Here is a 27213-nt window from a genome sequence, read left to right as displayed (position 1 = left end):
GCGATTAGAAGGCTTTGGGGCATGGAATAACGGTGGTTTGAATGGACATTCGGTGTTCAACGAAACCTCACCTCTGAATGGTTTCAAATGACTTCGCACAAGGTGAGCACGCCAAAATTATGATAAGCTAAAGCCATGTGCCATGTTCCCAGGTTATATGAAGCGGAAACACTAGTCAACAGGGAGGTGTCGGTCTGAATACAAAGGACAGGTCCCACCTAGCTTAAATGAAATCTGCACATGTGAACCCCTTATTATTCTTGTTTGATCACAAAAAAATCAAGCGGCAACAGCTGAGTGACAAAAGCTGTACGAGGCCCCGTATGCGCAATGCTGTAATGCGCTTCACACTACGAAGTCAGACGTTCACCGGAAACGAGGGCACCGGGTTGTGGCGACGGTGCCCAAGCACGCTGTCATGTGGGCCTCCCGTCCAACCGCTCCACCAACCGTGACGCCCTTCACTTTACTTGAGTTCTTTACTTCATCTTCTACATACTTTCTGTCTTACTTTTGTTTAGTCATTTCTCCTGCATCTGTCCCGCTTGTTGTGGTCCTTATTACGGCGTCCTCACACGGCGGCGCCTAGGATCAAGCGCATATTAGATCGTCTGTTTTCCCACAGTTTAACCCCGCCAGGACAATCCTTCGAATAATAGACCTCGTCCCAATTCAATATAGAGCAATATCGCCCTTGCGGGCCGCTCTTATCCTGGGTGTGCACTAAAATGCCACTCCAACTTGTAGAAACCTCGGATGAGGATAGCTTTGTCAGCGTTGCACACCATTTGGCAGAGCTGTTGAATGAAGGCCAGGTGAGTTTACCAGAAATCGGCTTTTGCACCGCTTCCGTTATGTGGCGCAATAGTGGGAATGTTACCAGTTCTTCATCACGTAAATATCAATCTACCTCTGATGATGTTTAATGTTTTTGGAGGATGCGCTGGCCGTGCGTCCGCCGCCAAAGCTAGCTTGATCTTTGAACGCAGTGGCAGATCGTTTGCTTTATGCGCTTAATGTGTTGCCCTTGGTGCCTAGATATTTTTCTGGCAGAACATGTAAATTGAATGCGTTATGCTATGTTTGGCGTCAACGGAGACACGTACCTCCCCCTTTTTTTGCGACACAGACAAGGACAGCATTAGCGGACACGCCAGCAACGATATTCCTCAACGATTGCGTTAACTTGGTACAGGTAAGGTAACCGACATAACGGGCTAAGACTAAGTAACTGGGGGGTCACTGACCGATAAGGTTACCAATCTGCTACCGGGTTGTTATCTCTTTAGGAATAGCGCTGCTAGCGTGTCCCCCTTTGCTGTTTTTGCCTGCGCTGCAAAATGGCGAAAGGTACCTGTTCCCGGTGACGTGCGCATAGCATAACGCATCCAATTTACACGTTCTGCTAAAAAAATACCTAGGCACCACGGGGAACACATTAAGCGGCACAAAGCAAACGATGCAAAGAAAACTGCGTGGCTGGATGTGTATGTTGCCTTTAAAGTGAAAACTGGTGTCAGCTTTCGACAGCCTGTTAACAATTGTCACGCGTTGCATGTTTTTCAGCAGTGCCTAATAGCCAGCCGACAGCCCTGCGCACTGTCTCCTTCGTGACCGCAGGAGCAACGCTACGAAGAGTATGTCTCCCGCATTTCTTCTCAAGTCAACACAATATACACTAAAATGACCGATAAGGGTGAGTAGAAATCACAGCAATTGCGCCAAGCCATGTTGTCCCTGCTTACCCGAGGGTACGGTCTGCTGCTGCACCTTCTCTGTCCACGTCTATCAAAGCCAAATGCATGTGACAGTTGTTTCCATGTCATTTTGTGTTCTTTCAGAAGCTGAGTGTTGTCTAAGCATTGCCGTGCACGCCGTGGGGAGGGTGCCAAACGACGGCCAGCAGGCCGCCGCCACGACATTAGCGAACGCGCTCTGCCAGGTGAGGCCTCGATTCGGTGTTCGTTACGCGGCGACTTCCACAATCTCTGGGGCATATTCAACAGCGTGATGGACGGATGCATGCGATCCAAGACTCCCCCCCTCATTTTAGCCAGCCCTAGAAGTGCCGTGGAGATCTTGACGCGCAGCTGTAATACAGCAAAGGCACAACCCGGGATGCTCAGATTGGCTTTTTGCGTCGTTACAGCAGCTCGCACAATTCACACGTGACGGGGGAGTATGCACCGGGACACCAGAGTGTTAGAACCCACTATGTGTTTTGTGATGGTGAACTGTGCACCGGGGGACGATGATGTATGAATGTTCTACACACGAGATTTCTGTCTGAGCTTCGTGCTTTGACGATAATTCGCACCCTTCTGAGTCCTCATAAGTTTCGACGCATGAAGAGCTATCACAACACGAAATGCGTCTTGCAGTACTGGGTTGCTTCCAATAGCGCAATCACTGCGTTTTACCTGAACAATCGTATTGTGGTTTTTCTGGGGGGTTCTTCCCCGTAGTTGTGTGTGATGCTTGCTCTCTGCATGGATGGACGACGATGTTAGGATGTTCTACACACGAGATTTCTGTCTGAGCTTTGTGCTCTGACGAAACTTCATACCCTTCTGAGTCCGGCCTTGCTATGGCACATGCGGCTATCCTACTGGGCCCCAACATGTTTGGTATCATCCATTGCATTGGAAACAAACATTTGCATGGCGAACACGTGAACGATCTTGATGATATCATTATTCTCATCCTCCGTACATCCAATCATGTTAACACGGAGATATTTTCCTGATTTCCCATAGTGGCTATTTGCCACTATCTTTTATCTAACCATCCTTCCCTTCAATTCATTTGTTCATGTCTGGCCTCGGATTGACAGTCGGACGAGCGTGCTGAGGAGCGACTGACGGCCTTGCTGTCTTTGTACGGTATCTTGTCGTCTCAGCCGGCGGCGCAGCTTGCGGTGCTTCTCGCCACGGCGGGCTACGCGGCCCGCAACTCGGCCAAGTGCCGCGCCACGTTCTGCTCTGCAGGTGAGTACCATTCCCAGGAAACGGCGTGCCAAACAATTGTCCTATGTTGACCTCTCTCGAGGCAAGCGCGTCTGTTACGCCTCGATATAAATATTTGCGTGGCCTAACCTAACCCCGCCGTGACTCACAAGCTTCCTGGTTCCGTTCCTGTACCTCCGTATATCAGTTCGCGGCAAGGCACAACGCTGGGTGGCTCAATGGCAATTGGGTCCCTCCGAGTCCCGGCAACTCTATCTGGCGTTGGCGGCGGCCATGAGGGTGGGTGGGGCTCGGTTGAGTGTAAGGGGGAGGGGAGGACAGTAAGGCTGTGTTTTGGGTACGCGTCAAGGCCGCCTTGAAATTGCTTGCTTTAGAATTATTTCAATGGAGGTGCCTGGCACATTATGTAGATTTATTCCCTGGGCAAAGTGCCGAGTGAAACATACACCATGAAGGTTACCGATCTGCAGTGGTTTGCCGTGCGGATTGGATTGTTTACGTCGCGAGCTAAATAATGGCGCGCTTCTTCCTCGCATGAAAACCTGGCCAAGGATGAGTTATTCCTAATTATCCTTATCTACATTGCCTGATACGCCCCGCTCGACACGGGATGCGATGTTGACATCCTTACTCTGAGGCCCATAGCTCGTCAAATAGCTCTGTGACCAGCCGCACAGGGCCGGACTTATGTGCTCTGTAATTTGCGCTGTATTTACCTATAGTCACTTCTGTGACGTTCAGGGCGCCTCTGACCGACCCACCACGCGGGAGCACCTGGCACTGGTAAGTCTGGCGCTGTCGCTACCGGGTACCTCGGACAAGGCACCAGAGGTGGTGGAGGCGGCGGCAGGAGCCCTGGCAGATTACCTGCGGAGGTGAGTTCGCGGCCACAATTGTGGCTTTTCTAGATTTAGGCATGATGAAAGACGAATGATAGACCCGCCAAGGCTGATAACTGAATTGCTCATGCCTTGCTACTTCCAAAAGATTATCCAGAGGCAATTGCGGTGGCCAGGTCTTTCCTGGTTTGTGATGTATAGGTTAACTCATTGTTTGTGGAATATGGCATGGGGTAAAAGACGGAGTCCAACCGGCCCAATCTGTTACAGACTGTTTACCGGCACGTCTCATACCCGGGGCCCATGTCCATTCCCCCCTTGACGCGAGTAAATTTGCTTCTTCTCTCCCGTTCTGCTTCTTGAAACTCTCTCCGCCATCAGCTCCTCGGTGTACACTCTGGACCTGCTGCCACTACCCGCCGTAGCAGCGCTCGCGGATAGCCCCAAGTACGCTCCCCTGCACAAGCTGGTGACGACGGTAGTGGCCGGGGACGTTGCGGGTGAGTCCATGTTGCCGGAGAGTCGGCGCTGTCATCTTTATGCCGGAATAAAATACCCGTTTGAAACGCCCTAGTTGGAAACCAACAAGTATAGGAGTGCCGTCCCTACCAAGCTAGGGCGAATAATCTTCAAACTTGCACGTCGATTTGGTTGTCCCGTAACCTCCCGTCCATCCATGTTGTTGTCAGGTGCACGCGACGCTTCTGCATCCGCTGCCCTGGAGGCCGCTGGCGGTGTGTCCACTGAAGCGGTGTTGTCCAAGGCTCGCATGACTGCTCTGCTGGCTGCGTGCGCGCGGGCGGGCCACGGCGAGGTGGCGCTTGGGGACCTGCGCGTGGCGTTGGACGTGCCGGAAGACCAGGTGCAGTCCTGGATCGTTCGGGCTATAGGCGCCAAGCTACTGGAGGGACGTGTGGACTCGGTCCGCGGCACCGTGTCGGTGGCCCGCTCCACCCACCCTTGCTTTGGGCAGGCGCAATGGTCCAAACTCGCGACCCAGCTGGCGGCGCTCAAGGAGACGGTAGCGACGGCTGCGGCTGCCATGTCGCAGGTCCGACCCCCTCAGCACGTCATCGCACGCGCGGCGTCCGTGGCCGCTGCACGGGAGGCGGCGGCTGCCTCGCGTGCCTAAATGCACTTCATCTAGGCGGAATCGGGGTGACAGACTGTGTACGGTGTTGTGGCTATTGCACGAGCGGTGTAAGGGGTGTGTGGTGAGGAGGTGGTTATTGCATTTCGCATGGACCTTTTTCGAGGTGACTCATGTAATGTGTGCGCCTTTCTGGCAGCTGTCAACTTTTGGATTACCTAAGTGAACTGAAGGCAGGGCTTGTGCAGGAGTTGGCAGGAGTAGCGAAGATAGGCAGCGGCGGAGATTCGGATGGGGTAAAATAAGGTTGGTCGTTGCACTTACGAGTACGCCGACGCTGTGTAACTGGACAAAGAAGTGCTGATGCATCTGCCAGGAATACCAGTGCATTGGCAGCAATGAACAACATTGGAAATTCGAATCCAAAATATGGTATTTTCAAATGAGTTGGTTATAAACCGTTCCTTTGTTCATTCGTTGTTGGTACAATCGACGATCCAATTATCTGTTTGGGCAATTAGTCTTCTCGCTGCTAGCACTTTACTAGTCAACACCACACATTCATAAGGCACACCTCTTGCATCATGCGCACAAAGCATTCACACTGGTATAGAGACATTTCATACGTTGCGTCAATACGTAGCACACGATGGGGCCGCGCCCAACAGAATACCCAGATACGAGCTGCTCGTCCGTGAGCTTCTACATGGCTGGGGAGGGCCCATCACGCGGTCTTCTGCTTGGCGACCCGCCCCGCAGCCATCCGCCCTGACACAAATACCCCCAGCCTTGCCAGGGCCGTCATTGGCGCCAGAACCGCTGCTACCGAACCGTACGGCCCCTCTCTGGGTACATCGACCGGGACTAGCGAAGACAGGTATGGCAAAACGAACAGCAGCGTGAACACCAGCCATAACGTATGCGTCGCCAAGGTAACAGCTATGTGTGCACGCCTCGCCCGCTGGCGCTCCAGCGGAGCTGCGGATGGACGAGCTGGGACTGCCAGGTGGTCGTTCAAGATCAGAACGGTGACGCTGGCGGCAGCGACAACGCCTAGAAGGGTGCCCACGCTGTCTGTGCGGAAGGAGGCGGGGAAGAAGGCTACTCGGCCGAGCAGCAGCGTGAAGTGGGCAATCTGTACGAGCGCTAGGGTCCCTAGGTACTCCTTCCGTAGGGGGGCCAGCGGAGGTAGGAACTGACAGCAGTAGAAGCCCAAAAGCAGTAGGCAAGAGCCGAGGCCCTACACGGCACATGCATGGAAACAGGGAAGGTGTATCGGAGGAGGGCAGCGGCAGTCGCGGATAGGTGTGGATTATGGAGTGCTCCTGGATGTGAAGAGGGTTCTTGGATGGTCTGCCTTGCGATGTAAGCGTCCATGGGTCCCGGCCGTGCCCTGTTTTAGGTTCGTAACTTGTATGGGGCGTGTCCGCAGGCCGGATTCAGGGCACAATGGACACGTGGGTAATATATTATTGCGAAGCAATGCCAAAATCCACGTCTCCAATTGCATGAATGTAATGGATCGCACGGCGGCGGATTTGCGGAAACCACGCACCAAGGCATGCAAGCTTTGCTCGAGTTGCGGGCGACCCGTTTGGATGATGACACGGTCATCGACGATGTCTAAATGTGGATAAAGGGCTCCAAGAATGGTGAAAATTTGGATGGCTGATGGAAGAATGGGAAATGCTCCTTTAGAAGTGTCTTCCATTCCTAGTTGGACTGGGATCAACGTGCAGAGCAAGCCAATAGAATAGTCAATATCTACAAAGATGTTTGCAGCGAACTGTTCATGCCAGAGACTGCTGCAAATGTAAGTCTACCACACCAACAACTGTGACTGCTGCCGTACAGGTTTGTCCACCTTGCGGCCGTATCTGTTAGCGTTTAGCAGGTCAATATAGTATCTATACGCATTGGCTATTAGGTATGTTGAACCCTGACATAGCTATGTTTAGATCTGAAATGGTTTCGAAGCAGGTCAACCGTTTACCCGTCCATAACTGGTCAGCCAAGTATCGTTAAATTCGTTTACAGCCTACCAGGCGCCTACCGTCTTATGTAATTAGGATGTCAATTGCCAAATTGCGAATGTGCGAGGTAGCAATCTTGCTGCGAGCCTTTACAGCACTTGCAAGGCAACAACGGTAACTACCTGACACCATCATGACTTAGTCACCCCGCAACAGCACGCCCGTTGCTTGAAGCTGATCAATTACAGTGCCGGATTACAGAATTGCAGAGCTGCATGCCTCAGAATGACCACTTTCAGGCGTTCATGTCACGAGGCGACACCGTTGTAAGGCAGTACGACAATTCGTGCGTCCTGTCATGGAAGCAATCGAGCGCTTGAGAGAGTCGCCGTGCTCCCTTTTGCCCTTTGGATTGTCTTGTTAATGTACGAGTATCAATTTTAACGTCAAAACTCGCCACGGCCATGAAGCAATCCCCATTTCATGAGGGACATGATGTGATCTAATGCACAAGATAAGATAGAGCTAAATTAAAACATCGGATTTATCATAAGCCTGTAAGGATATTTGCAAAGGCTGCAGCCGTAACGGTTGTGGCGAAGGATTTTTCGGCAGTGCTCCACACTTCAGCACCACATTAGCCATTCACTTACAGCTGCACAGGTTTTAGAATAGAAGACGTAACGCTATGTCGTGAGGTCCTATCGTGGACAGACAGTTTGCCAGCAATGGGCTCGAAAGTTATTGGAGCGCTTATGCTGTCCCTGAGGCGCTCGTAGTGAATTGTGTTGTTTAAGATACTTGCTGGACGAAGAGACCGCAGGCTCGGTTCGCGCCGGACCGGGACATTACCCCACTTCGCCACCATGAGCAACAGCGACAAGCGTGCGGAGATTTATACCTATGTGGCCCAGGACCCCGTCTATGCGATGAACTGGAGCGTAAGTGTCGGACTTTGGTGTTTTTTCTCCCTCTTCGCAACTCGAGCCACTCATAGTCACTCGCACTTAAGGGTCGTAACGTATCGCCTGACGGGATGGTACTGGGGTCATGGGGCTGACAACCACCGCTAGCTCACTTTGCATTCCCGGGCTGTGGGGGAGGGTGGTGTGAGGGCGGGGAGGACGGCACAACGGGTGGCAGTGCGTAGCCCCTGTCCATGCCATAGTTTAAATGCTGCTTGGAGCTTGCGTTGAGCTCTCGACACCCCCATGCCGCCGCCTTAGATGTAAGGGAGCAGTAGGGACGTCGGTGAGCGGGCCCCTCTTAACCCCCTTTCCACAACGAAATACACACGCACACCGTGTCGGCCCGGCCCAGTCACTCCAGCCCCCATGGCTTTTCTCTCCCCGCCGACAGGTCCGCCGTGACCGGCGCTTTCGGTTGGCGGTTGGTTCGTTCCGCGAAGATGTAACCAACTACGTGGAAATCATCAGCCGTGAGTACGGCAGCTACGTCGGTGATGGGGTCCCGTCTCTAGGGTGCCACATAAGGTTGCCCCTTTTGCTAAGTGTCGTTGTTGATACTGTTGTTGTTGTGGTGGTGGTAATGGTAATGGTAATGGTAATGGTAATGGTAATGGTGATGATGATGGTGGGCGTGGGTGTGCTTTGGGTGTTGCGCATGGGAAGTGCGGCTTCCCTCCGCCCACTCTCCAACCCACTCTCCCCTTCCCCTCCCCCCCCACACACACACTCACACACACGCAGTGGATGACGATGCTGCTGAGCTGCGCTCCGACCCCTCCCTGCGCTTCCACCACGACTACCCCGCCACCAAGCTCATGTGGCTTCCCGACAGAGAGGGCTGCAGACCCGACCTGCTAGCGACCACGGGGGAGGCGCTTCGGATCTGGAGAGTTCTGGATCCGGATTCAGTTGCGGGGGACGGGGAGGACGTGGCGGCGGCGGGGGCAGGGGGAGGAGGAGCGACGGGTGTTGGGCGGGGTGTGCAGCTACGAGCTCTGCTGAATAACGTGAGTTTGGTTTTGGGGAGGGGGGCCGCCGTGCGTTTGGCTGCGTTTGGGGCGGGGGACCCCTGAGATAGGTTCGTATCATTAGCTAATATACTTAATATCTTGAATATTCCTGGATTTTGCTTTTACGCTAGCAGAACTTGCTATTGCACGTACACCATTATTATCCATTACCGAACCAGGAAATTACCATACCGCCAAGCAACTGGTCACAGCCCTTCTGCCCCACCCCCGGGTGCCCCCGGGTCCGGCTCCTGCTCCCCCCTTCCCCCCCGCCCACGGCTCATTGAAACCGGCCACCCTTCAGCGGCAACTGATATCCGATATTCCTCAGAGCTTATCACTGCAGATGAACCTTCAATTTACTTTTTATTCCTATCGACACGGGCGCAGACTTGTTGCCCTATCCCCTGTGGTAGGGCCCGTTCTTTGACTTTGGCATCATCACGTAACTGAGGTGGCCCCAGGTGACCGACTTGACTAACATTGATGTGCCCCTTCCTGTGCTGGTGCTGGTGCTGGTGTTGGTGTTGGTGTTGGTGTTGTTCAGAACAAGCAGTCCGAGTTCTCCGCTCCGCTGACCTCCTTCGACTGGAACGAAGCGGACCCCAAGCGGCTGGGAACCTCCTCCATCGATACCACCTGCACGATCTGGGACATCGAGGTGTGTGGAGCGTGAGGGTGGGGGGGCCCTCTGGGGGGCTGTGGGGGTTGGGGGGAGGGGAAGGTGGGAGGGGAAACCCGCTGATCCCGGGGTTTGGGACCGTTGGATTTGCGCGGGACATGGGTATAGGGGTTTCGGGGGATCGGGGTTTGAGCTGGGGAGCTGTGGCGTGTTGGGAGAGAGAAGGGAGGGAAGGGTGTGCTGAGCGGTGGGTTTCGTGGGGCTGATGTGTTTTTTTATGTGAGATGTGTGCCGGTGTTGTGGGCTTATGTTTCCTCCCTTTTCGACCCTCTGCACCCCTCTGGCCTTCTTCCTTACACATCACCTAGATCCCGTTCCCCCTCCTCTCTCTTCGCCTCTCCGCCCCCATACACACAACCACATTGATCGCGTAAAGAAAGGGGAGGTGGACACGCAGCTGATTGCACATGACCGGGAGGTGTACGACATCGCCTGGGGAGGACTGGGGGTATTTGCAACCGTGTCGGCAGACGGCTCCGTGCGCGTGTTCGATTTGCGGTGGGTTTGGATTGGGTTTGGATTGGCTTTGTATGTATGTATGTATGTATGTATGTATGTATGTATGTATGTATGTATGTATGTATGTATGTATGTGTCTATGTATGTATGTATGTATGTATGTATGTGTCTATGTGTGCATGTGTGCATGTGTCTATGTGTCTATGTGTCTATGTGAGGTTTGGGCAGTGTGGTGAGAGGCGCCATGGGCGCCGTGGGTTTCAGGACACGGTGTCTCCCTGGGACCGGACCTCTCCCCGTTGACTGGCCGGGACTCGTTGACCATCAGCCTGATGTGGCGCGGCCCTCGCCTCCCGCCCTACTTCAAATTCAAATTTCCCGCCCTCCGCTGTCCGGCTCCTACCCCCTTATTGAACGTTTCGACAGTTGATTTTCCTGAGCTGGCTCCTCCTTGTATCATTAGATTTCGCTTCACCCTTTCGCTCTGTTCCGCTCTACGCCCCGCCTTTGCTGCCCCTCCTCCCCGCTCCCTAGTGACAAGGAGCACAGCACCATCATCTACGAAAGCCCCCAGCCCGACACGCCGCTGCTGAGACTGGGCTGGAACCGGCAGGACCCCAGGTACATGGCCACCATACTCATGGACTCACCCAAGGTGAGGGGAAGGGAGAGGGGGAGGGGGCCCTAAGGGGGAGCATGGAGGGCATGCAACGAGCAAAACTTACTGGAAATTAGCATCCCCAGTGCGGCAGCAAAGCCGGGAGGAGAGGCCGGAGGAAAGCCTGCAGCAGCAGCAGCAGCGCGCGTCCCAAGTACCAAAACATTCCATATATTACGTATACGCTTTCTGCACCTGTATGGGGGTGTTGTGTAGTGTTGTGATTTGTGATCGTACGCGCGTATTTGGTAACCCCCCCTCCTGCTGTCCGGCGCAACGCCCCATCGTTGCTTTGCTGCCTGGACGTGTATATTCCCTCTGTCCCGTACGTTCCCGGGTGCCTTGCACGTAGGAATTCCCTCCCCCCTCATTTCCCCACCCCCGTGTGTGTGTGTGCGTGTGAACCCCTTACCCCCCACCCCCCACCCCCAGGTGGTAATTCTGGATATCCGGTACCCCACGTTGCCGGTGGCGGAGCTGCACCGCCACCAGGCACCCGTCAACGCACTGGCCTGGGCGCCCCACTCAGCACAACACATATGTACCGCGGGGGACGACTCGCAGGTTGGGAGGAGGGGGGCGGGACCCGTGGGTCGGTGCAGGGAAGGATGGCGCCACGGATGGGAACACGGAAGGGCCGATATTATTTGCTGTTGATGCTACATTTGCAGGTGACATATGGCCCGAGTTGGCGTTTTGCCGGTGTGTGTGTGTGTGTGTGTGCGTGTGTGTTATCCCCGTATGTGCTGCTGCACGCTGTACTGTACTGCCCCGGGTGCTCGTCGAGGCGGTCGATCCCTCGGCACGCATCCTCGCGGTTTCTTGCATATGATTCCCAGTTCCCCTCCCCGTCCCCCTCCCCGTCTCGCTCGCAGGCGCTCATCTGGGACGTCTCAGCTGTGGGCAGTGGCGGTGGTCAGCCGGGGGCGTTAGGGGGGGGAACCGCGGGGGATGTGTCCCTGGATCCCATCCTGGCGTACGGCGCACAGAGCGAGGTACGGCAGAGCAGAGGGGATGAAACTAGAAGTGGGTGGTCAGGAGGATGGAGCTAATGAACAGACTGTGCGGAAGGGTTCTGGAGTTCGGAATGAATCAGCTGGTACTGGGTAGTAGCTGGTTCCGATGTGGGTACCAGGTGGTGGTCGGTTCGGCAGGTGGGCGACAGCGGTGTCGTGGGGCGCCGTGGAACACATCCAGCTATCTTCCCCGGTTAATGAGGGCTTGGGTCGCATTTTCTTTGGCGGGGTTTCATCCACAGTGATTGGATTCTTTGGAGGAGTGCAGGCCAGGTAGCGCGCTCTGCATGATGTGAATGAACAGTGTGGTGCAGCGCAGCTCTGTTGCACCACCCACAGAAAGCTGCGTCGAGCCTCGGCGCGAATACACGTGTGGGCTACCACCATTGCCCTGCATTGCAGTCCGGGGATGTGGGACGCTCATGCAGAGAAAAAAGCTGAACCGCCTTTCTCCCCAATCGGCCGCTGGGGGACGCATGCAGCTGATGATGCTGCCGTCCTGCTGCCGGCGTTGTCTGTCCCACCAACACGATCTGCCCCCTTCCGTAACCCTGTCTGTCTGTCTGTCCGCCCTTCTATCCTGATGTTTTGGGCTGCCTTTTCCTTGCAGGTGAACCAGCTGCAGTGGAGCTCCGCGCAGCCCGACTGGGTGGCCATATGCTTCGCCAACAAGACCCAGATCCTCAGAGTGTGACCCCTGTGGGACCTGCGGCGACTTGGCTAGGCTTGGATAACTCAGCGGCTGCGACTTTGCCCATGTTTCGCACTCCCGTAGTGCAGATGGCACGAGTGTGGGGGCAGGCAGGATCAACAGCGTCGCCTTGCCTCAGGCCACATGACTCCGCCATGTCTGGGTGTGTAGGTCCGCGGGCGCTGCATAAAAAAAGCAATCGTGGCATTGGAGAGCGCGGATGCGTGCCGAAAAATCTTGCGTTTTGCCCGAGGGCTGATGGGTCCTGGGTCGAGGAGGAAGGGTGCGGTTAGAGAGGACTTTCACACTGAATGGCTTTCTTTGAGGAGCCCTCGACCCCTGTATGCAAATTTAGCCTCCCCGTCCACAAGGAGGCATGCTGCGGCTTTTTGCGGCAAGCTGTCCAAAATGTGGCATGCGTATTCCAGAGGAGTTTTGGATGTAAGCAGGTGGAACCTGGGACGCACCTGGAACCTGGGACAATGCCCCTTGCCAAACTGCTGATCGGATTTACTGTGCAAAGACCTGCTGTACATTAAGCATGCAGCCATCGCATTATCAGAGGGAAGTTTCCGAAACAGAAATGATACAAGATTAGAAGAGGCATATTCCGCCACTGGTTTAACACCGTCAAAACCGATACAGCATTGTCATTTCGGTGGCCTCGGAAAGAGCCAATCAAATCCGTCAAACGACCCACGGAGACCTCCACTAACAACTGTGTCCTGATATGCTTAAGGCATGAAGGGCATTATGTTGGTCGATGCGGCAACCAACTTCATAGCAGTGCATCTTCAGCTCCCTTTGCAGGGCGGGACAGGAGTCCCATCAAAAGCCTCCTTGGTAACGAAAACTACTTCATGGTTTCCAAGACGAACTCTCCGCAGCTGGCAGACCGCGCCAAATGCAAAACGGAAGCTCTCATGGCAAAACAGCAGTCAGAGGATTGCTGCCGTAACCTCTCAAGTGCAATCCAGTCGTAGTTCAGACGGGATACTCTTTCCATACAGATTATCCCACGGCATCGCCCTTATTCTAAACGTGACGAGTACGCAAGGTCTAGTACTTGCCACTCGTTCCCTCACTCCCATACTAGTGCTCGGAACACGCGCCTTGTTCCTCGGGTCAGGGGCTTGTTCCTGGGGTGGTTACGATCCAAGCGGTCACCCCAGCAACCTTCCCAGTCACCATCAGGACACTGCATCAGTTGCATACGCTGATGCTCCCTCACAGGATGGCTACCCTCAAGCTCGAACCACAGGCTTGCTACTCGGACCTTCCACCTCCGCCTAAGCCCCAACGGTGACGAGCTCAAACTCCAGAAGGGACATGTTATTTGACGTCTGTAGGCAACAACATAACGACGAGGAGAACGTGGGTCAGTGGCACATACGAAAAACAATCACGAAAGGCTTTGCATAAAAAGAAGACGGCCCAAAGAGATCTACGCAAAATAATTATCATGAACATAAATAGGATTGACCAATTGGGCCACTTACGTTAACTGGCCCTTGTAGATCACCTCCGGCCTCCACCTGCCCGCCCTCCACAGAGAGCCGCATTGATCCACGGAACATGTCCACTTTTGCTCCTTTCAAGGTGATCGTTGCTCCCTTTTGTGCCACGTCCACTGCAAATCATTAGGTTCGGTCACACAGCTGTGCAACGGGTGAACCCCACCCTTCTGAATTTGCTGCACACACCTTGCTCATTTCGCGCCACAAATACGATGACTCCTGTGCTGTCAGCCACAAGGCATTCTGCTACTTTCACAGCGGGCGCTTTGGGCCCTCGTTGCCGGCTCATCACAGTTGTAGCATCGACGACCTGTATAGAGGTTACAACAAGTTGATACAAGGACATAATTCTCTGTGGCTAGGTAATGTGGTGCCATACCTTGACGGTAAGCGTCAAGTTCTTTTGTTCTGGGCGTAGACTGATAATAGAGGTGGACATTCTTTACTTTTAAAACAACACCACTAAGTAATAATGTGATAAGAGTTGGGAAGCAAGCAGGTTTCCACACGCAACATCGCGAAGATGCCGTACAATTAGGAATGCCATCCGAAATCGGAAGAAGAAATATGTATAATTCCATAAGTTATAGAAAGTTGTTATGTAACCATAGGTTCCAAACCGATTTGGACGTAGGTTATTGTTTGGCCACGCCAGTTGTACATGGCCGACACCCTAAGAATTATGATTGAGCGCCTCTGGCCTGAGAACCTGCTTAATCGTACATAGCATGTTGAAACGAGGATCCTAAAGTGAGAAACTTAGCAGGTTTTCCACCTTGTGTGCTCTTCAACTCTCCGTCCGTTAACAGGCTTGGCCCAGAACCGGGTTTCAGCGGTGCACCTGCCCATAAGCGTTACATGGATATCCTTACTTTGCCTTTAGGACCTGCGCTAAAGGCCATCGCGATGTACAGTGCGCGGAAACGTTTTCGTCCATGCGACGCATGCCGCACCAGACGGGTCTTATAGGTTACCAGGGGCAGCCTCAGATGCTTGTGTAAATGAGCTCAGAGCCTGGAGCTGCCGGATGGCTTCCTTCGGCTGGCGAGGAGGCGCCGGGGGAGGGTGCGCCAGCCATCAAAAAAGCCAGCACGAGAAGCTGGCGCGAAAGCTTTTTAAAATTAGAAGAGGTGAACGACGCCGACAATTCTGCCATAGAAGCGCCAACGGATGATGGCGAGGCACCGGGCCGCGTGGCCGGGGCCTGGCGTTCGTCGGTACTTGCGCACAGTAAGGCATGGAAAGCCTCGGAGGCTGGCGCTGCGGAAACCCCAACAACTAACCAGGTGCGTCGATCGCGCTTTATCCGGTCCTCCTCCTCTTCCCCGCTCTCCGTGCTTTGCCGTTCACATGCGGAAACATCTTAACTCGTAACCCGCCTGTTCCCAAAGGCAACTGGCACATCGCCGCCCGCTCCGAGGCGCGCCGCATCAGGTGCGGAGCTCGATCAGCCCGGCACGGCAGGCCCCAGCATTGTGGCGGGACGCCTGACCGCCAGCGGCATCACAACCTCCGCGCGCCAACTCGCGCCTCATCTAGGCGCCCTTTCGCAGCCTCATCGACTCCGGGAGTCTGCTCCAGGGGCGCTGTCGGCGCAATCACAGCCAACACCAGTAGCAGCACCAGCGCCGCAGGCAGACCCAGCGGCCGCGAACGCACAGGAGGTGAGCCGCTCCGAGGTGAGCGCTCCCGCGCCGCAGGAAACCTCCCCATCGTCTCTGCTGAGCAAGAGCTTTCTTGCGCGCCACCTTATGGCCGATGAAGAGCCCGGAGAAGGCACACAGACAGAAGCTCCCGCAGCGCGCCTGGGCTGGCGCTCGGCTGTTGGCGCAATCTCCCACGGAGCCGAGCACGGGAGCTCCAAAGAACTGGCTGAAGTTGTCACCGCTGCCGCAGCCCCTTCACAGTCCCTTTGGCGCAGCATTACTAAATGTGAGTGCTTTCGATAAACTGTTGTATGGAGAGTTGAGAGGTTTTGTTAATATCAGCAAAGCGCCGGAACCCCCGCTTAGGTCCTGTTATAGGACTCCCTTTCCACTTGTGCATGAGTGACTACCATTCTTCACCACATACCCGTGAGCGAAGCCATTTGCTCAGGGCTCCCTCGGCTGTCTCATCCGGGCTTTTCGACCCTGGACTATAGCCAGGGGAAGTTGAACCAGCGACCGCTTGGCGCAGCGCCCAGCGCCTAACGGGGTCATAACCTATTATAAAGCCGGACACCTTCGAGTCCTGATACTGGTCTCCCATTCCACTTGTATTCGCGTGTCGATCACATTCCAACAGTATTTGGGTTTCGTTTTAAACTTCTTTTGAAGTCGCGAATACCACGCGGTGATGATGGTATGCATTGTTTTTTGTATGATTTCTTTCTATACTATAAATGTTTGCCCAGTTTCGTTACGTTGGGTCCAAAGCTGCCGGTAGCGTTCTTTGAAAAATTCGGTTCCATCGACCGCATGGCCCATCCGCAGCCTTTGCTGGCCGACTGCAACCAGAGGACGATAACAACACGCCGCGCACATCTGACTCGGGCCGTCCCGAAAAAACGGGAAGGACCGCCACCACGCCGCTCCTGTCGTTCCGCGCGCCGGCGTCTTTGTTACCCGACAGCGAGAGCCCCGCCGACGGTGCAGCAGCCACAGAGCCGCCAGGGACGCTTCAACGCACTCCTGGCAACCCAGATGCGCTGCCATCCAGCAGCGGCGCCGATGATCCCCCCTCGCTTGCGTCCCGCGTCGAAGCAGCTGCGACCCGGGCAGTGCACGAGGCAGACGCGGAGGCTGCTGCCACCGCCGCCGGTGCAGCAGAGACGGCGCTGGAGTCAGAGCGCAGCGGCGCGCTCAGCGACGGCACCGAACCCGGCGGACGCAAAGGCTCCAATCGGCGGCTACGCTTCATCTCGGAAAACGTTGGCAGCCAACACAGCAGCACCGGCGCGTCGCCGTCGTCTCTCCATCGCACCCGATCCGCAGCCACCCGCGGCCAGAGCTTCCGGGAGCGTGTGGCGAATGCGCTAGGACTAGGGGCCTTGATTGAGGGCAGCCGCAGCCGTGACGATGAGGAGAGCACCGGCTCCTCGCCCAGTGCAATTGCACAGCGTAGCGCGGCAGTGCACAGCGCCTTGAAGAAGGAGGGCACCAGTAAGCAACTCCGTCTAGGGTTTGCTGCGGAGGAGGACGACTCCGACAGCGACGGCGAACCTGGCGGCGGCGCCGGTGGCAAAGTTGCAAGGGGCAGCAGCTATCGCGAGCAGCGGGATGGCGCCGCAGCTGTGACCCCGTTCATGGCTACGGGCATGGACCTCGCTTCTTTACACGGCCGGCCGGATAGCGCGGTCGTGCCGGGTCGCCTACACATCTCCGCGGCCGCGGGTCAGCTGGATGCCAAGGTGCACGATTTGGAGGGTACGCTGCTGTCGCCCTCGGAGCTGTTGCCGCCTGGTGAGTCCCTGCCGCCGCCGCTGCCTCGCCAAGGGGGCCTGCTGGCCAAGAGCGCTACGGACAGGAGCCTTGCGGCAGTAGCCGGCAGTAAGGCCGTGGCGGCGACGGCCCCGGTGGGTGTGACGATGACGGAGTCAAGCCAGCGGCGTTTGGAGGCGCTACGGGCGCTTTCCGTGAAGTCCGCTGCCGTAGCGGCGGCAGCGAGTACGGCGGCGGATACGGCAGTCGGTAGCTTTGGCGGCAGTGTTGCGACTGTGGCGGCGACTTCCGTGGCCGCGTCGCTGGTGCCGCCGACGACGGCGGCGGCGGCCTCTGAAGCCAGCGGCGGCCAGGCTGCGGGGCCGCCCGATGTGTCTAGGACGGCCTCCGCGACCGTGAAGGCGCGCAGCACCATCAAGCTGCCGATCATCACGACGGGGCACTGGGACAACCTGGTGTTCGCGACGGTGTGGCGTGTGGGTCGAGTGTTTGGATTCCAGGTGGGTCCTCGGTCAGCAAGCTGGGTACTGATGATGATGATGGTGATGATGATGATGATGATGTTGTTGGGGTCGTTGTAGGAGAGGGCCCCGCGGTTGCTGCTGTGTATAATGATGGTGGTTGGATGATGGTGAAGAGGAGGAGGAGGAGGAGGAGGAAATGTGATGTCAGAGGAAGTCCGGTGCTGAGTACATGTGATTGCAGCTGCAAGCTGCTGGAGTGCTTCTCTCGCGCCAGCGGCTCGCCTGCTGCTGTTGCTATGTACAATGGCCTTATGTCGAGACCTTGACGACCATCCAGCCATCTCCATTTCCTTGCTCATATGCTCTCTTCTTTTTATTCTCTTCTACGCCGTAAAGCCTTTGCCAAGTTGCCACCAAGTCGCTTCCAACCCGCCGCGACCGGCGGCCCCCCCCTCGTGTGGCCGCCACCGCCGGGTCCCGCCGCCGTCCTGCCCCTCCCCCAGGCGTTCAACATGCGACCCGCCACTCAAGACGACGCCAAGCATGAGTACGTCCCTGCCTCCATCTTTGTGGCAGCTGACCATCTGAACCAGCTGTTGGTGAAGAATGGATACGTGAGGCGCCACCGGGGCGACGACTCGGACGAGGAGCGGTTCGCCAAGGCGCTGTTCGAGTTCCATTCCACCATCTTTTACAGCTACGAGGTACGTGCGGCGTTGCGCATTAGGGCCTCGGTGATGGAAGCGCGCACGGACCTCTAGAAGGGCGACCCTCGGTGCGATAGGAGAGGATGCGTGCGATGTGCAACACAAGTACGCAGCCCGAGGCCGGTTTAGGCTGGACTGCGAGCTCATGTACGGCGCATCTGTCGAATTAAGCATTGGCTCGATCTCTTTATAATATGGTCAAGACACACACGTGACCCTAGGCCGTTTCGTTTCCGTGGGTGCCATACGTGAGTTGATGTCCCCGGTGAGACGTGTAGCAACCGTGCGTTTCGCGAGGGCGCTTTCGACCGCAGCCCCTGCGACTGCGACTGCGAGTGCAGCCCCCCGTGATCAGCCCGTGGGCTACCGGGCGTAGTGGGGCTTTTTTGACTCCGTGAGCCTTTCCGTGGGCCCCCACCCCACCTCAACCCCACCGGGTTTGCGCTTCACTTCCATCCAAACCTTACCCCATCCGATTCCATCCATCGCCACCAAAGCACACGCGCACGTACACGCGCACATACACCCGTACATACACCCGTACATACACCCGTACACGTTCACACGCCTCCCCCCCACTGGTTGTCCCATCCGGCCGCCGGCCGCTGCCCCGCTACACTCCCGCTCTCCCTCCCCCTCCCCCTCCCCCTCCCCCCCCCCCACACACGCAGATGCAATGGATCAAGATGCAGCGGCTGTCGCCCCGGGCCCAGCGCTTCACTGACGAGCTCCGCGAGCGGGTCTTCTCCGACCACCACGTCATCAACGGCCTGCTGTGCGAACTGGCGCTGTACTTCCTCATCTACACGGTAGGGGGAGCAACCAGCTCGATTGGGTAATGGGGGCTGGGAAATCAATGGATCGCATTCGTTTTAGCAGTGGGGACTCGAACGTAGGATTTTTATTACCTGACACCGGTGCGGTGTGATGGATTAATGCCGTGATGTTTTTAAGCTTGTTACTGGATTTGGATTTGGATTTGGATTTGGGATTTGGGATTCGGTTCAGCTGCAGGTAAGAGGGGAGCTGGGAGAGCACGAGCCGTCGAGAGCATGTGCGCGCAAGTGCTCCCATATCCACCGCCAAAGGTTACTTGGCAACGGGCTACCGTGGGACGGATTTTGAGCGTCGTTGCCCCTTTTGACCGTATTCAGTTTCCTCGCCTCTGCGCTGCGAATGCTGCGATTTGTCGTTGTTCGTTAGTACAACCATTCATACTTGTACTGCGGTACGGCATAACTTGCAGGAGGCTGCCAACGTGCGGTTCTGTCCCGAGGCCATGTGGATGATCTTTTGGTGCATGAACCACTCGTATGTGATGGCGGATCTGTGGAACCGCGGGTCGCCCGACCGAGTGCCCAACAGTCGGGACCGGTTGCCCCAGCTGAGGAACACCTTCCAGCACCTGATCAAGGACCTGCAGGTCCAGATCAGCATCAGACCTGCGGTGCGTGTACGTGTACCTGTGTGTATATGTTGTTTATGAGACTGATCCTTGTACGTATGATTCCTGCCACTAACCTTACAGCACAGCGCGCCTCTCGAGTGCATGCCTTGGTTGATTGGCTGGTTGGCTGGGTGGGAGGTTGGGAGGGAGGGTGTTCGGGGAGCTTGGGTGGGTACTGAAACAAGGGATAAAACACAGCCCAAACACAGTGCCAAACGACGGCGGTGGTGGGGGTGGGGGTGGGGGTGGGCTCCCGGCCGGACGCAGCTGCCCTCACACGCACACACACATGTCATCATGTCAGCTCGCGACCCGCAGGGGGCACCGTGCGCCTCTTCATATCCCTCCCATTCGCTCCTTGCAGGAACTACTTCCTCTCCCCACCCTCTCTTTTTACCCTTACCTCCCTTCCCCCGCCCCCGCATACACCAACGCCAACACCAACACCGCCACACCACACACACACAGGACATGCGCCCCGAGGACTGCGGCAAGATGAGCAGCATTTTGTCGCGTCTGTCGACCACCTCCGATGTGCCCTTGTCGGACCGGGAGCTGCTGGCTGACCTGGTGTGCTACGGAGACGGGGGCTTCTTCATGGACCGCATCATCACCCCCATATTCTTCGTCATGAGCTACGAGATTGACCACCTGTCCACCCTGGGGGTGGACACGGCGCACAGGTGGGGGGGCCGTAGCAACGGCGGTGGGTGATGCGGAGCTGAAGCGGCCGAGGGTGAGGGTGGCTAGGTGTGTGGATGAGGGGCAGGGCAGCTGGCACTGGGCTTATCCCCCGCCCGCTTGGTGTGTATCTAACCTGCGGCAATACTGGAGACCCAGCTAGGTTTGTTGGGTTAGTTGGGTTTGTTGGGTAAGTTGGGTTCAACCCAGGGTGAAGCAAAGCAAAGGCCCCGGCAGGGCACGTACGCAAAGTCAAGTCCCCGGGGAAAAGGAGGAAAACCCCGCCGAGTAACAAGGGCTTCACGTATGTGTGTGTGGATGTGGTATGTGTGTATGTGGTAGGAGTGTCACAGGCATAAGAAGATTATTCTATTTTATAAAACCAAGAATACAACCAACCGCAATCGCGTATGTCTTCTACTGTGGGTATGTACGTATGTCTTTAAGTCATACCGTGTCGCCACTTGTGTTTTTCGTTCCATATCGCCCATAACGCCAACCCCAACCCCGGCACCAACGACACTCTTATCTTATCCAGGCTGGGCTATGACGACTTCAACGAGTCGCTCACCTGCCGCGACGTCGTGTATTCGGCGCTTCTGGAGCTGCGGGTCACCCCGCAGGATATCGCCGCGGGGGCCACCAACGACGCCTACCAGTCACTCACAAGTCTGGGCTTCCAGGGCCGCACCGTCATCAACAACAAGTTCGACCCGCAGGTAGGTACGGGTCTGATAGTACGGCACCTAATAGTACGACACCTTCAAGTACGGCACCGCACCTATAAAAGTTGTAATTCTCACTCCGCTGGCTGGGCAGCCAAGGACCCGTGTGTACGTGCGCGGCCGGCGGGAGGGTTTCTCGGGGGTGAGAAGGGCGGTCGGTCATGTGATATATGATATACATGATTGGAAAACGCCAAAGAATTAACTTTCGACACTTCCGACACGTCCAAAATGTTGTACTCCTTGAGTCGTACATTGTTGCCGTACAGGTGGCTGCGGAGTGGTGGCGCCTCCGGGTGTTTGTGAAGACGTACCGGGAAAGGCGCTCCTGGCTGGGGATATACCGGGCCTTCTACCGAGTGTACGCCTTCCACTTCGTACTGTTCCACCTCATGCAGGCGCAGGTGCGGGCGGGGCGGGGGGGGGGTCGCCTACGGCCGGGCCCCTAGCTAGCACAGGCACACGCTAGGCGGTTATACACACAGGCCCCCGCGCTGTCCTCTCAGTGTCTGGTTTCCCACTGGACCTCTCCTTGGAATTACCCTGGCCCCCACTACCCCTGACTGCCCGCTGGCCACTTCCTCGCCCATCCCCCACCCCCATTCCCTCTGTCCTCGCCCACCCCCCACCCGCATTCCCTCTGTCCTCGCCCACCCCCCACCCGCATTCCCTCTGTCCTCTGCGGCCAGGCGTTTGCGGGATGGAACTGGCGAGTGGTGAGCAGCGCCATTTTGACTCACGCCTGGCTCAAGTGGCTGGAGCGTGTGGCCAACTGGATGATGACCATGCCCTCCCCGGAGCCTCTGCAGACCACAATGACCAAGATATTCGACAGGAAGGGGTTCTACAAGCTGGACCAGGTGGGGCTGTGTGGGGCCGTGATGGTGTGTGTGTGCGGGCGGGGGTGGGGGGGCTGCGTGTTGTTGCGGGTGTTTTGGCGGGTTGGGGGATGGGGCTGTGTGAGGGTTGGGTTAACGGTTCCCGGGCCGGAGGTTGCCGGACCGGAGGTTGCTTTCTGTGACAGCGAAGCGGCCCAATGAACAAGGAGGGAAGGGGGCATGATGGGTCAGGGCTGCCCAGCCGTGCCGTGCCGTGCCGCGTTGCTCTCCTCACTGCTCACACGCAAGTGAGTGAGTGGGTGCGTGAGTGAGTACGTACCTGGTGCCTGGTCGTGTCACATGGCGGCCGACGGCGGCTGGCCGCTTAGCAGCGCCACGCTTTTGCTTTAATGCGCCCCCCCCCCGTGTGGTGAGTTGTACCCGGGCGTTGGATCTCGAAGGCAGTTTCCAGCTCTCCTGCTGCCTCTTTTGGAGCCTCTCCCGTCAATACCAACCGCCAACTGCGAACTGTGCATTGTATGCACCCCGCGTGTGTATCGATGTGGGATTGACATCGGGTTGTTCGCTCTGGCTGATATTCACGTCTCGCCGTGTTCCTCTACCTGGCCATGGCCCACATCATTGCCCTTCCTCGCCATTGCCCTCGTGTTATGGCCCACGTGTGGTGTTGCGGCTGCAGATCCTGGGCCTTCAGGCCCAGAGCCAGAAGAGTCAGCGATACCGGGGGGGCGTGGCTGCGCACAACAACGCCGACAGGCTGAAGTTGATGAAGGCGCACCAGACCCAGAGCGCCAATGACATAGCCAGCCCGGTGGGGGTGTGCGGGTGTGTGTGGTGGTGTGTATGTGTGTGTGTGTGGTGGAGCGTGTGTGTGGTGGTGTGTGTGTGTGGGATGTGTGTTGGTGTGTGTGTGGTGGTGCGTGTGTGTGTGTGGTGGTGTGTGTGGGATGTGTGTTGGTGTGTGTGTGTGGTGGTGCGTGTGTGTGTGTGGTGGTGTGTGTGGGATGTGTTTGTGGGATGTGTGGGATGTGCGGTGGTGTGTGTGGGATGTGCGGTGGTGTGTGTGTGTGTGTGGTGGTGTGTGTGGGATGTGTGGTGGTGTGTGTGTGCGGTGGTGTGTGTGGTGGTGTGTGTGTGGTGGTGTGTGTGGGATGTGTGGTGGTGTGTGGGATGTGTGGTGGTGTGTGTGTGTGTGGTGGTGTGTGTGTAGTGGTGTGGTGAGATTCCGTGGGTTCGTGGATGTGCGCCACTGAGTCTTCAATCCTAGCATCACCTCCTCCAACACCAGCCCCACTTACTCTTTGCCCCTGCCTCCCCCCTCCCTCCCCCCTCCAACTCCCACCTGACTTACAGCTGCAGCAGATGTCTATCCGGCAGCTGAAGGCCTTGCAGCCGGAGAGGATATTGGAGATTGAGGGTGGGTGAGGGGAGAAGTGGAAGTAGGCGCAAAGGGGGACGGGATGGGGGGGTACGGTTGCGCGGGCGGTTGGTGGTTATGGGAGTTGGTGGGATGGGTGGTTTCGTATTTGACTCTTCAGCTTTTTTTATTCATCTTTGCATGGGTCATGTAAATGTCCATATCCGCTGCCCAAGGAGTTGCCGCTTCTCGTTTCCTGCAAGGTTATTATTCCTCCATTCACGTGCGTGCGCGCGTTAACGTTTCAAGTACGACAACGTACGAATTACATATGGTCCGTACCTGTAACCCTGGATCCATATGGAACTACAATAGCCGAATGAGTGTACGGCGATGGTTTCCGAAACACCGGGCAGCGTTTGGAAGTAACGGCGCCGTCCAAGACTTCCGCTTTGAAACACATCCCCCCTCCCCCCTCCCCCTCCTCCCTCCCTCCCTTGGGCGTGTCGCCTTCTTACATCCCATCACAGTACGATTCCCCCCCCCCCCCATCACCCCTCTTTCATACCCCTCAGGCGCCCCCATGTACGGACTGTTTGGCGGACTGACGGAGTGGTTGGTCATCGCCATCTCACTCACTGCTCTGTACACACTGCAGTTCATTAATATAGATCTGCGGCCGTACGCGTACGACAACTGGGGCTATGTGGCGGCTGGCTACACGGGGTTGCACGTGCTGCACTTCCTTCTGACGACGAGGGACGGGTGAGTGCCATGGGGTTTGGGTTGGGGTGGGTTGGGGTGGGGCTGGGTTGGGTTGGGGGAATTGGCGGGATATGGGGGATGGGGGATGCGGGGAAAAAAAGGGAAGAGGGACCCACATTGCCTTTCCCAGTACACGTCTCGCCCCTCACCTCTTCCCAAAGCCCCACATCGACGTCCTCAGTTTGAGAAAATAAACCTTCTGCAGGACTTCCTTCTTCGCATTTGCCCCACCTTCCCGAGCCATGACACTCGATTCTGAAGTCCCTCGCGGGGCTCCTCGAGAACCCTCTCTCGCCCCCTTTCTCCATTGAAGACTTTTCCTTCACAAGTCGGACTTGGGGGTTTGTTACATCTTACACGCTTCTGCCGTACCAGTCCATATCCTCCTGGGCATCAGCTTCGCTCGTTCACGTGGCTCGTCTTCCCTCCCTTTCCCACCCACCCAACCCAACCCCCATATCAAAGTGCTAATATCATGTGAACCCTTTTCGGGCCACACGTGCCGATGTGCGTACCGTACCGTGTCTCTTCAGAACCCACCTTTTAAATTACCTCTCCTCCCCTTCCATACAAACACCAACACCATACTCACACAAATACACGCCCGCTCCCCCCCTCCACACACACAGCTACGCGATCAGCCTGTCTGAGGCACTCGGCCTTCCGGAGTACTTTCAGAACTGGAGCTCGCGACCCCGGCCCCGCACGTGGATGTACGCCGACATGCACATCAAGTGGAAGAACTTCTTCGTGAACGTGTTCTTTTGGCTGCTGGTGTTCGCCTTGAAGATCCCCTTTGACTACTTTGTCATCCACCAGCCGCTGGTCAAACCGGTAAGAAGGGCTGGCGGCGGCACCGGCGGGAAGAGTTGGGCGGCGGCGGCAGAGGTGCCGCGGCAAATTGCGAATAAGGCAGAGGAGGAGGGGGACACGCAGGAAGAGGAGGATGAGATGAAGAGAAGGCGGGGGGGGGGAAAACGTGGGGGTGCGCCAGGAGACTAGGGGGGTGCGATGTTCTGATGGGTTGAGGGGAGGGGTGATGGGGTGTTTCGTGCACACCCGCTTCCTTGCCCACCGCCCATTCTCAATCCATCTTAATCTCTCTTCCTCGCTATCACTCTTTCCAATCCTGACCCCACCAGGACGTCCCCCTTCACCGCCGGTGTGGAATGTCTTGCCCTTCTCCTCGCCACGGCCCCGGTCCCCTTCACTCTCCCCTCCCCTCCCTTACCGCCCTTCCCTTTCCCCGCCATTCAGTTGCGGCTGTTACTGAAACGCAACTGGATGGGTTGCAAGGGCTCCTCCTACCGCTTCGGCCACGTCAGGATCCATTGCATCGGCGCGGACTGGATTCTGGTAGCCGCCCGCGTGTTCCCCTTCATCATCGTGGCGCTGTTCGACACGGCCCTGTTCTACCAGTTCGTAGTGACGGCGTTCGGTATCTACCACGGCCTCATCAAGCTGGATCTGGGGGTCGTATCCACGTGGGAGGACCTGGTGCGGGAGTTCCACAAGTCCCCGCCGAGGTGTGTGTGAGGGGGGGGAAGGGGGGGCCCGCGTGGCTGATAGCGGGCCAGGAGGGGCCGAGCTATGGCGGAGGTGTTTGGCGAGGTGGTGGTCCGTGTGGGGTCGTGGAAGTGGATAGGATAGGACAGCGGCTACGGGTGTATCCTGTAGACACCCGAAGGGGGTGTGTGTGCAGTGCGGTGCGGAGGCTGGTTGCGTTTGGCGCTTGAGCCTGGGGCCGTGGGTGATGATGATGATGACGATGGGTTAGCTCAGGAGTTTCATTTACAATTACAGTTTCTTCCCCTGAGCTGCTGCCCCTGATCGTATGTGCTTAGGATCCCCTGCCTCCCTGGTCAGCAACTTCTTAAGCATTTTGCAGTATGTGTCTAATCCCGGAGTATCCGTCTATCCCTGGAATATCTCTGCTTCCTTCGTCAGTGGTTCGTCTTTCCCTCCCTCCCCCTCTCTCTCCCTCTTTCCGGAATAGCAGTGTGTTCGTCTTCGGGTTCTAATGTTCGAGTTCGGCTTCGGTTCTCTTTGTTCTTTACTTCTGTCACCATCTGTCACCTTTCGGTATTCGAATGTCCAGACAGCTGAGCCTTTTGCTAATCTAGTTGCACCTTTGGTTCCCACACCTCCTCCACCTCCTCACACACCACCTCCTCCTGCCGACTAGTTGCATGTCCCCGTCGTCGTCCTCGTCCTGCTACCTGATACACAACCCCCCTCGCTCCTCCCCTCCCGCCAGGTGGTGGATACGTTGCATGTCCTTCACGGGCAATGAGAACCAGAAGAACCTGCTGTACCAGACCATTAGTGCAAACGCGCAGGCGGCGGCGAACGCGGACACCACGGGGGGTGCGGAGGGGGGAGACGGCAAGAAGAACGTGGCCATCAGCGATGGCCTCATGTTTAAGATTAAAATTGTGACGCCCGAGGAGATAAAGGCAAAGCAGGTAGGCAGCCGTCCTGTGGTACTGCGCGACGGCGGCGCTGCAGGAGTTGCATCGCTGCTGCTGCTGCTACTGCTGAGCATATTCTGCTTTTGATTGAGCCAGCCTTGAGGTTACCGTGATAAACCATAGCAAGCTTGGGCAAGTTAGGTTGGTTTATGTTGGATTTAATTAGGTTCGGGGGGTACTTTGGGGTACCTGGTTGACCCGCGTGTGTTTTTGTGTGTGCACGCGCGTGTGTGTGCTTCGTGTTTTCCGCTGGTGGGATTGGTTGTTTTGTTACAGAATCTCATGCTAAAGGAGCGCAAGATCAACATGCACGCGGGTAAGGGCGCCATCTCCAATGAGGTGGAGGTGAAGACGGTCAAGGCGGTGCAGGACAAGGCCGGCACCACCGCGACAGGGACCACCACCGGCACAGCCAACCGGCCCAGCGCCGCAACCCTCGCCCCCAACACCGCCGGTAAGTCTGCCT

General features: G+C 56.6%; 5 protein-coding genes across 5 annotated transcripts in view; 3 read left to right on the top strand and 2 right to left on the bottom strand.

The window, feature by feature from the left end:
- The first annotated feature begins 509 nt into the window (after positions 1-509).
- On the top strand, positions 510-5350 carry VOLCADRAFT_109764 (uncharacterized protein). The gene is made up of 9 exons (XM_002950408.1): positions 510-815; positions 1130-1195; positions 1621-1696; positions 1842-1942; positions 2834-2987; positions 3154-3245; positions 3708-3841; positions 4187-4305; positions 4495-5350. Exons 1-9 carry the CDS (start codon positions 729-731, stop codon positions 4935-4937), a joined length of 1272 nt encoding a protein of 423 aa, XP_002950454.1. The 5' UTR covers positions 510-728; the 3' UTR covers positions 4938-5350.
- On the bottom strand, positions 5318-6677 carry VOLCADRAFT_104708 (uncharacterized protein). The gene is made up of 2 exons (XM_002950280.1): positions 6451-6677; positions 5318-6135 (listed from the first exon to the last, which is right to left on the bottom strand). The coding sequence occupies exons 1-2, from the start codon at positions 6604-6606 to the stop codon at positions 5620-5622; spliced, it is 672 nt and encodes a 223-aa protein (XP_002950326.1). The 5' UTR covers positions 6607-6677; the 3' UTR covers positions 5318-5619.
- A 1057-nt stretch (positions 6678-7734) lies between these two features.
- VOLCADRAFT_81071 (uncharacterized protein) lies at positions 7735-12813 on the top strand (the record flags this gene model as incomplete). Its single annotated transcript, XM_002950407.1, has 10 exons — positions 7735-7809; positions 8228-8306; positions 8578-8765; positions 8823-8843; positions 9394-9507; positions 9905-10026; positions 10522-10642; positions 11078-11209; positions 11521-11640; positions 12272-12813. 10 exons carry the CDS (start codon positions 7735-7737, stop codon positions 12353-12355), a joined length of 1056 nt encoding a protein of 351 aa, XP_002950453.1. The 3' UTR covers positions 12356-12813.
- Positions 12814-12923: 110 nt separating this feature from the next.
- Positions 12924-14323, bottom strand: VOLCADRAFT_74628 (uncharacterized protein). Its single transcript, XM_002950279.1, has 4 exons — positions 14249-14323; positions 14056-14179; positions 13852-13982; positions 12924-13695 (listed from the first exon to the last, which is right to left on the bottom strand). Exons 1-4 carry the CDS (start codon positions 14306-14308, stop codon positions 13642-13644), a joined length of 369 nt encoding a protein of 122 aa, XP_002950325.1. The 5' UTR covers positions 14309-14323; the 3' UTR covers positions 12924-13641.
- A 716-nt stretch (positions 14324-15039) lies between these two features.
- The window catches only part of VOLCADRAFT_90840 (uncharacterized protein), a gene marked incomplete at both ends in the record, with an annotated part of 15272 nt that continues 3098 nt past the window's right edge, over positions 15040-27213 (top strand). The window contains 18 exons of the mRNA XM_002950406.1: positions 15040-15155; positions 15290-15548; positions 15600-15801; positions 16344-17791; positions 18259-18459; positions 19134-19271; positions 19709-19909; positions 20378-20592; positions 21129-21309; positions 21585-21719; positions 22005-22175; positions 22834-22965; positions 23508-23571; positions 24087-24276; positions 24906-25110; positions 25534-25802; positions 26534-26741; positions 27024-27201. Coding sequence (XP_002950452.1) covers positions 15040-15155; positions 15290-15548; positions 15600-15801; positions 16344-17791; positions 18259-18459; positions 19134-19271; positions 19709-19909; positions 20378-20592; positions 21129-21309; positions 21585-21719; positions 22005-22175; positions 22834-22965; positions 23508-23571; positions 24087-24276; positions 24906-25110; positions 25534-25802; positions 26534-26741; positions 27024-27201 — 4513 coding nt within the window. The remainder of the gene's footprint in view (positions 15156-15289; positions 15549-15599; positions 15802-16343; positions 17792-18258; positions 18460-19133; positions 19272-19708; positions 19910-20377; positions 20593-21128; positions 21310-21584; positions 21720-22004; positions 22176-22833; positions 22966-23507; positions 23572-24086; positions 24277-24905; positions 25111-25533; positions 25803-26533; positions 26742-27023; positions 27202-27213) is intronic.

This window comes from Volvox carteri (assembly GCF_000143455.1).
Source record: "Volvox carteri f. nagariensis unplaced genomic scaffold VOLCAscaffold_18, whole genome shotgun sequence".
NCBI classification, from domain to species: domain Eukaryota; kingdom Viridiplantae; phylum Chlorophyta; class Chlorophyceae; order Chlamydomonadales; family Volvocaceae; genus Volvox; species Volvox carteri.
The sequence above is the reverse complement of the archived record's forward strand: the minus strand, read 5'-3'. Positions and strand labels throughout refer to the sequence as shown.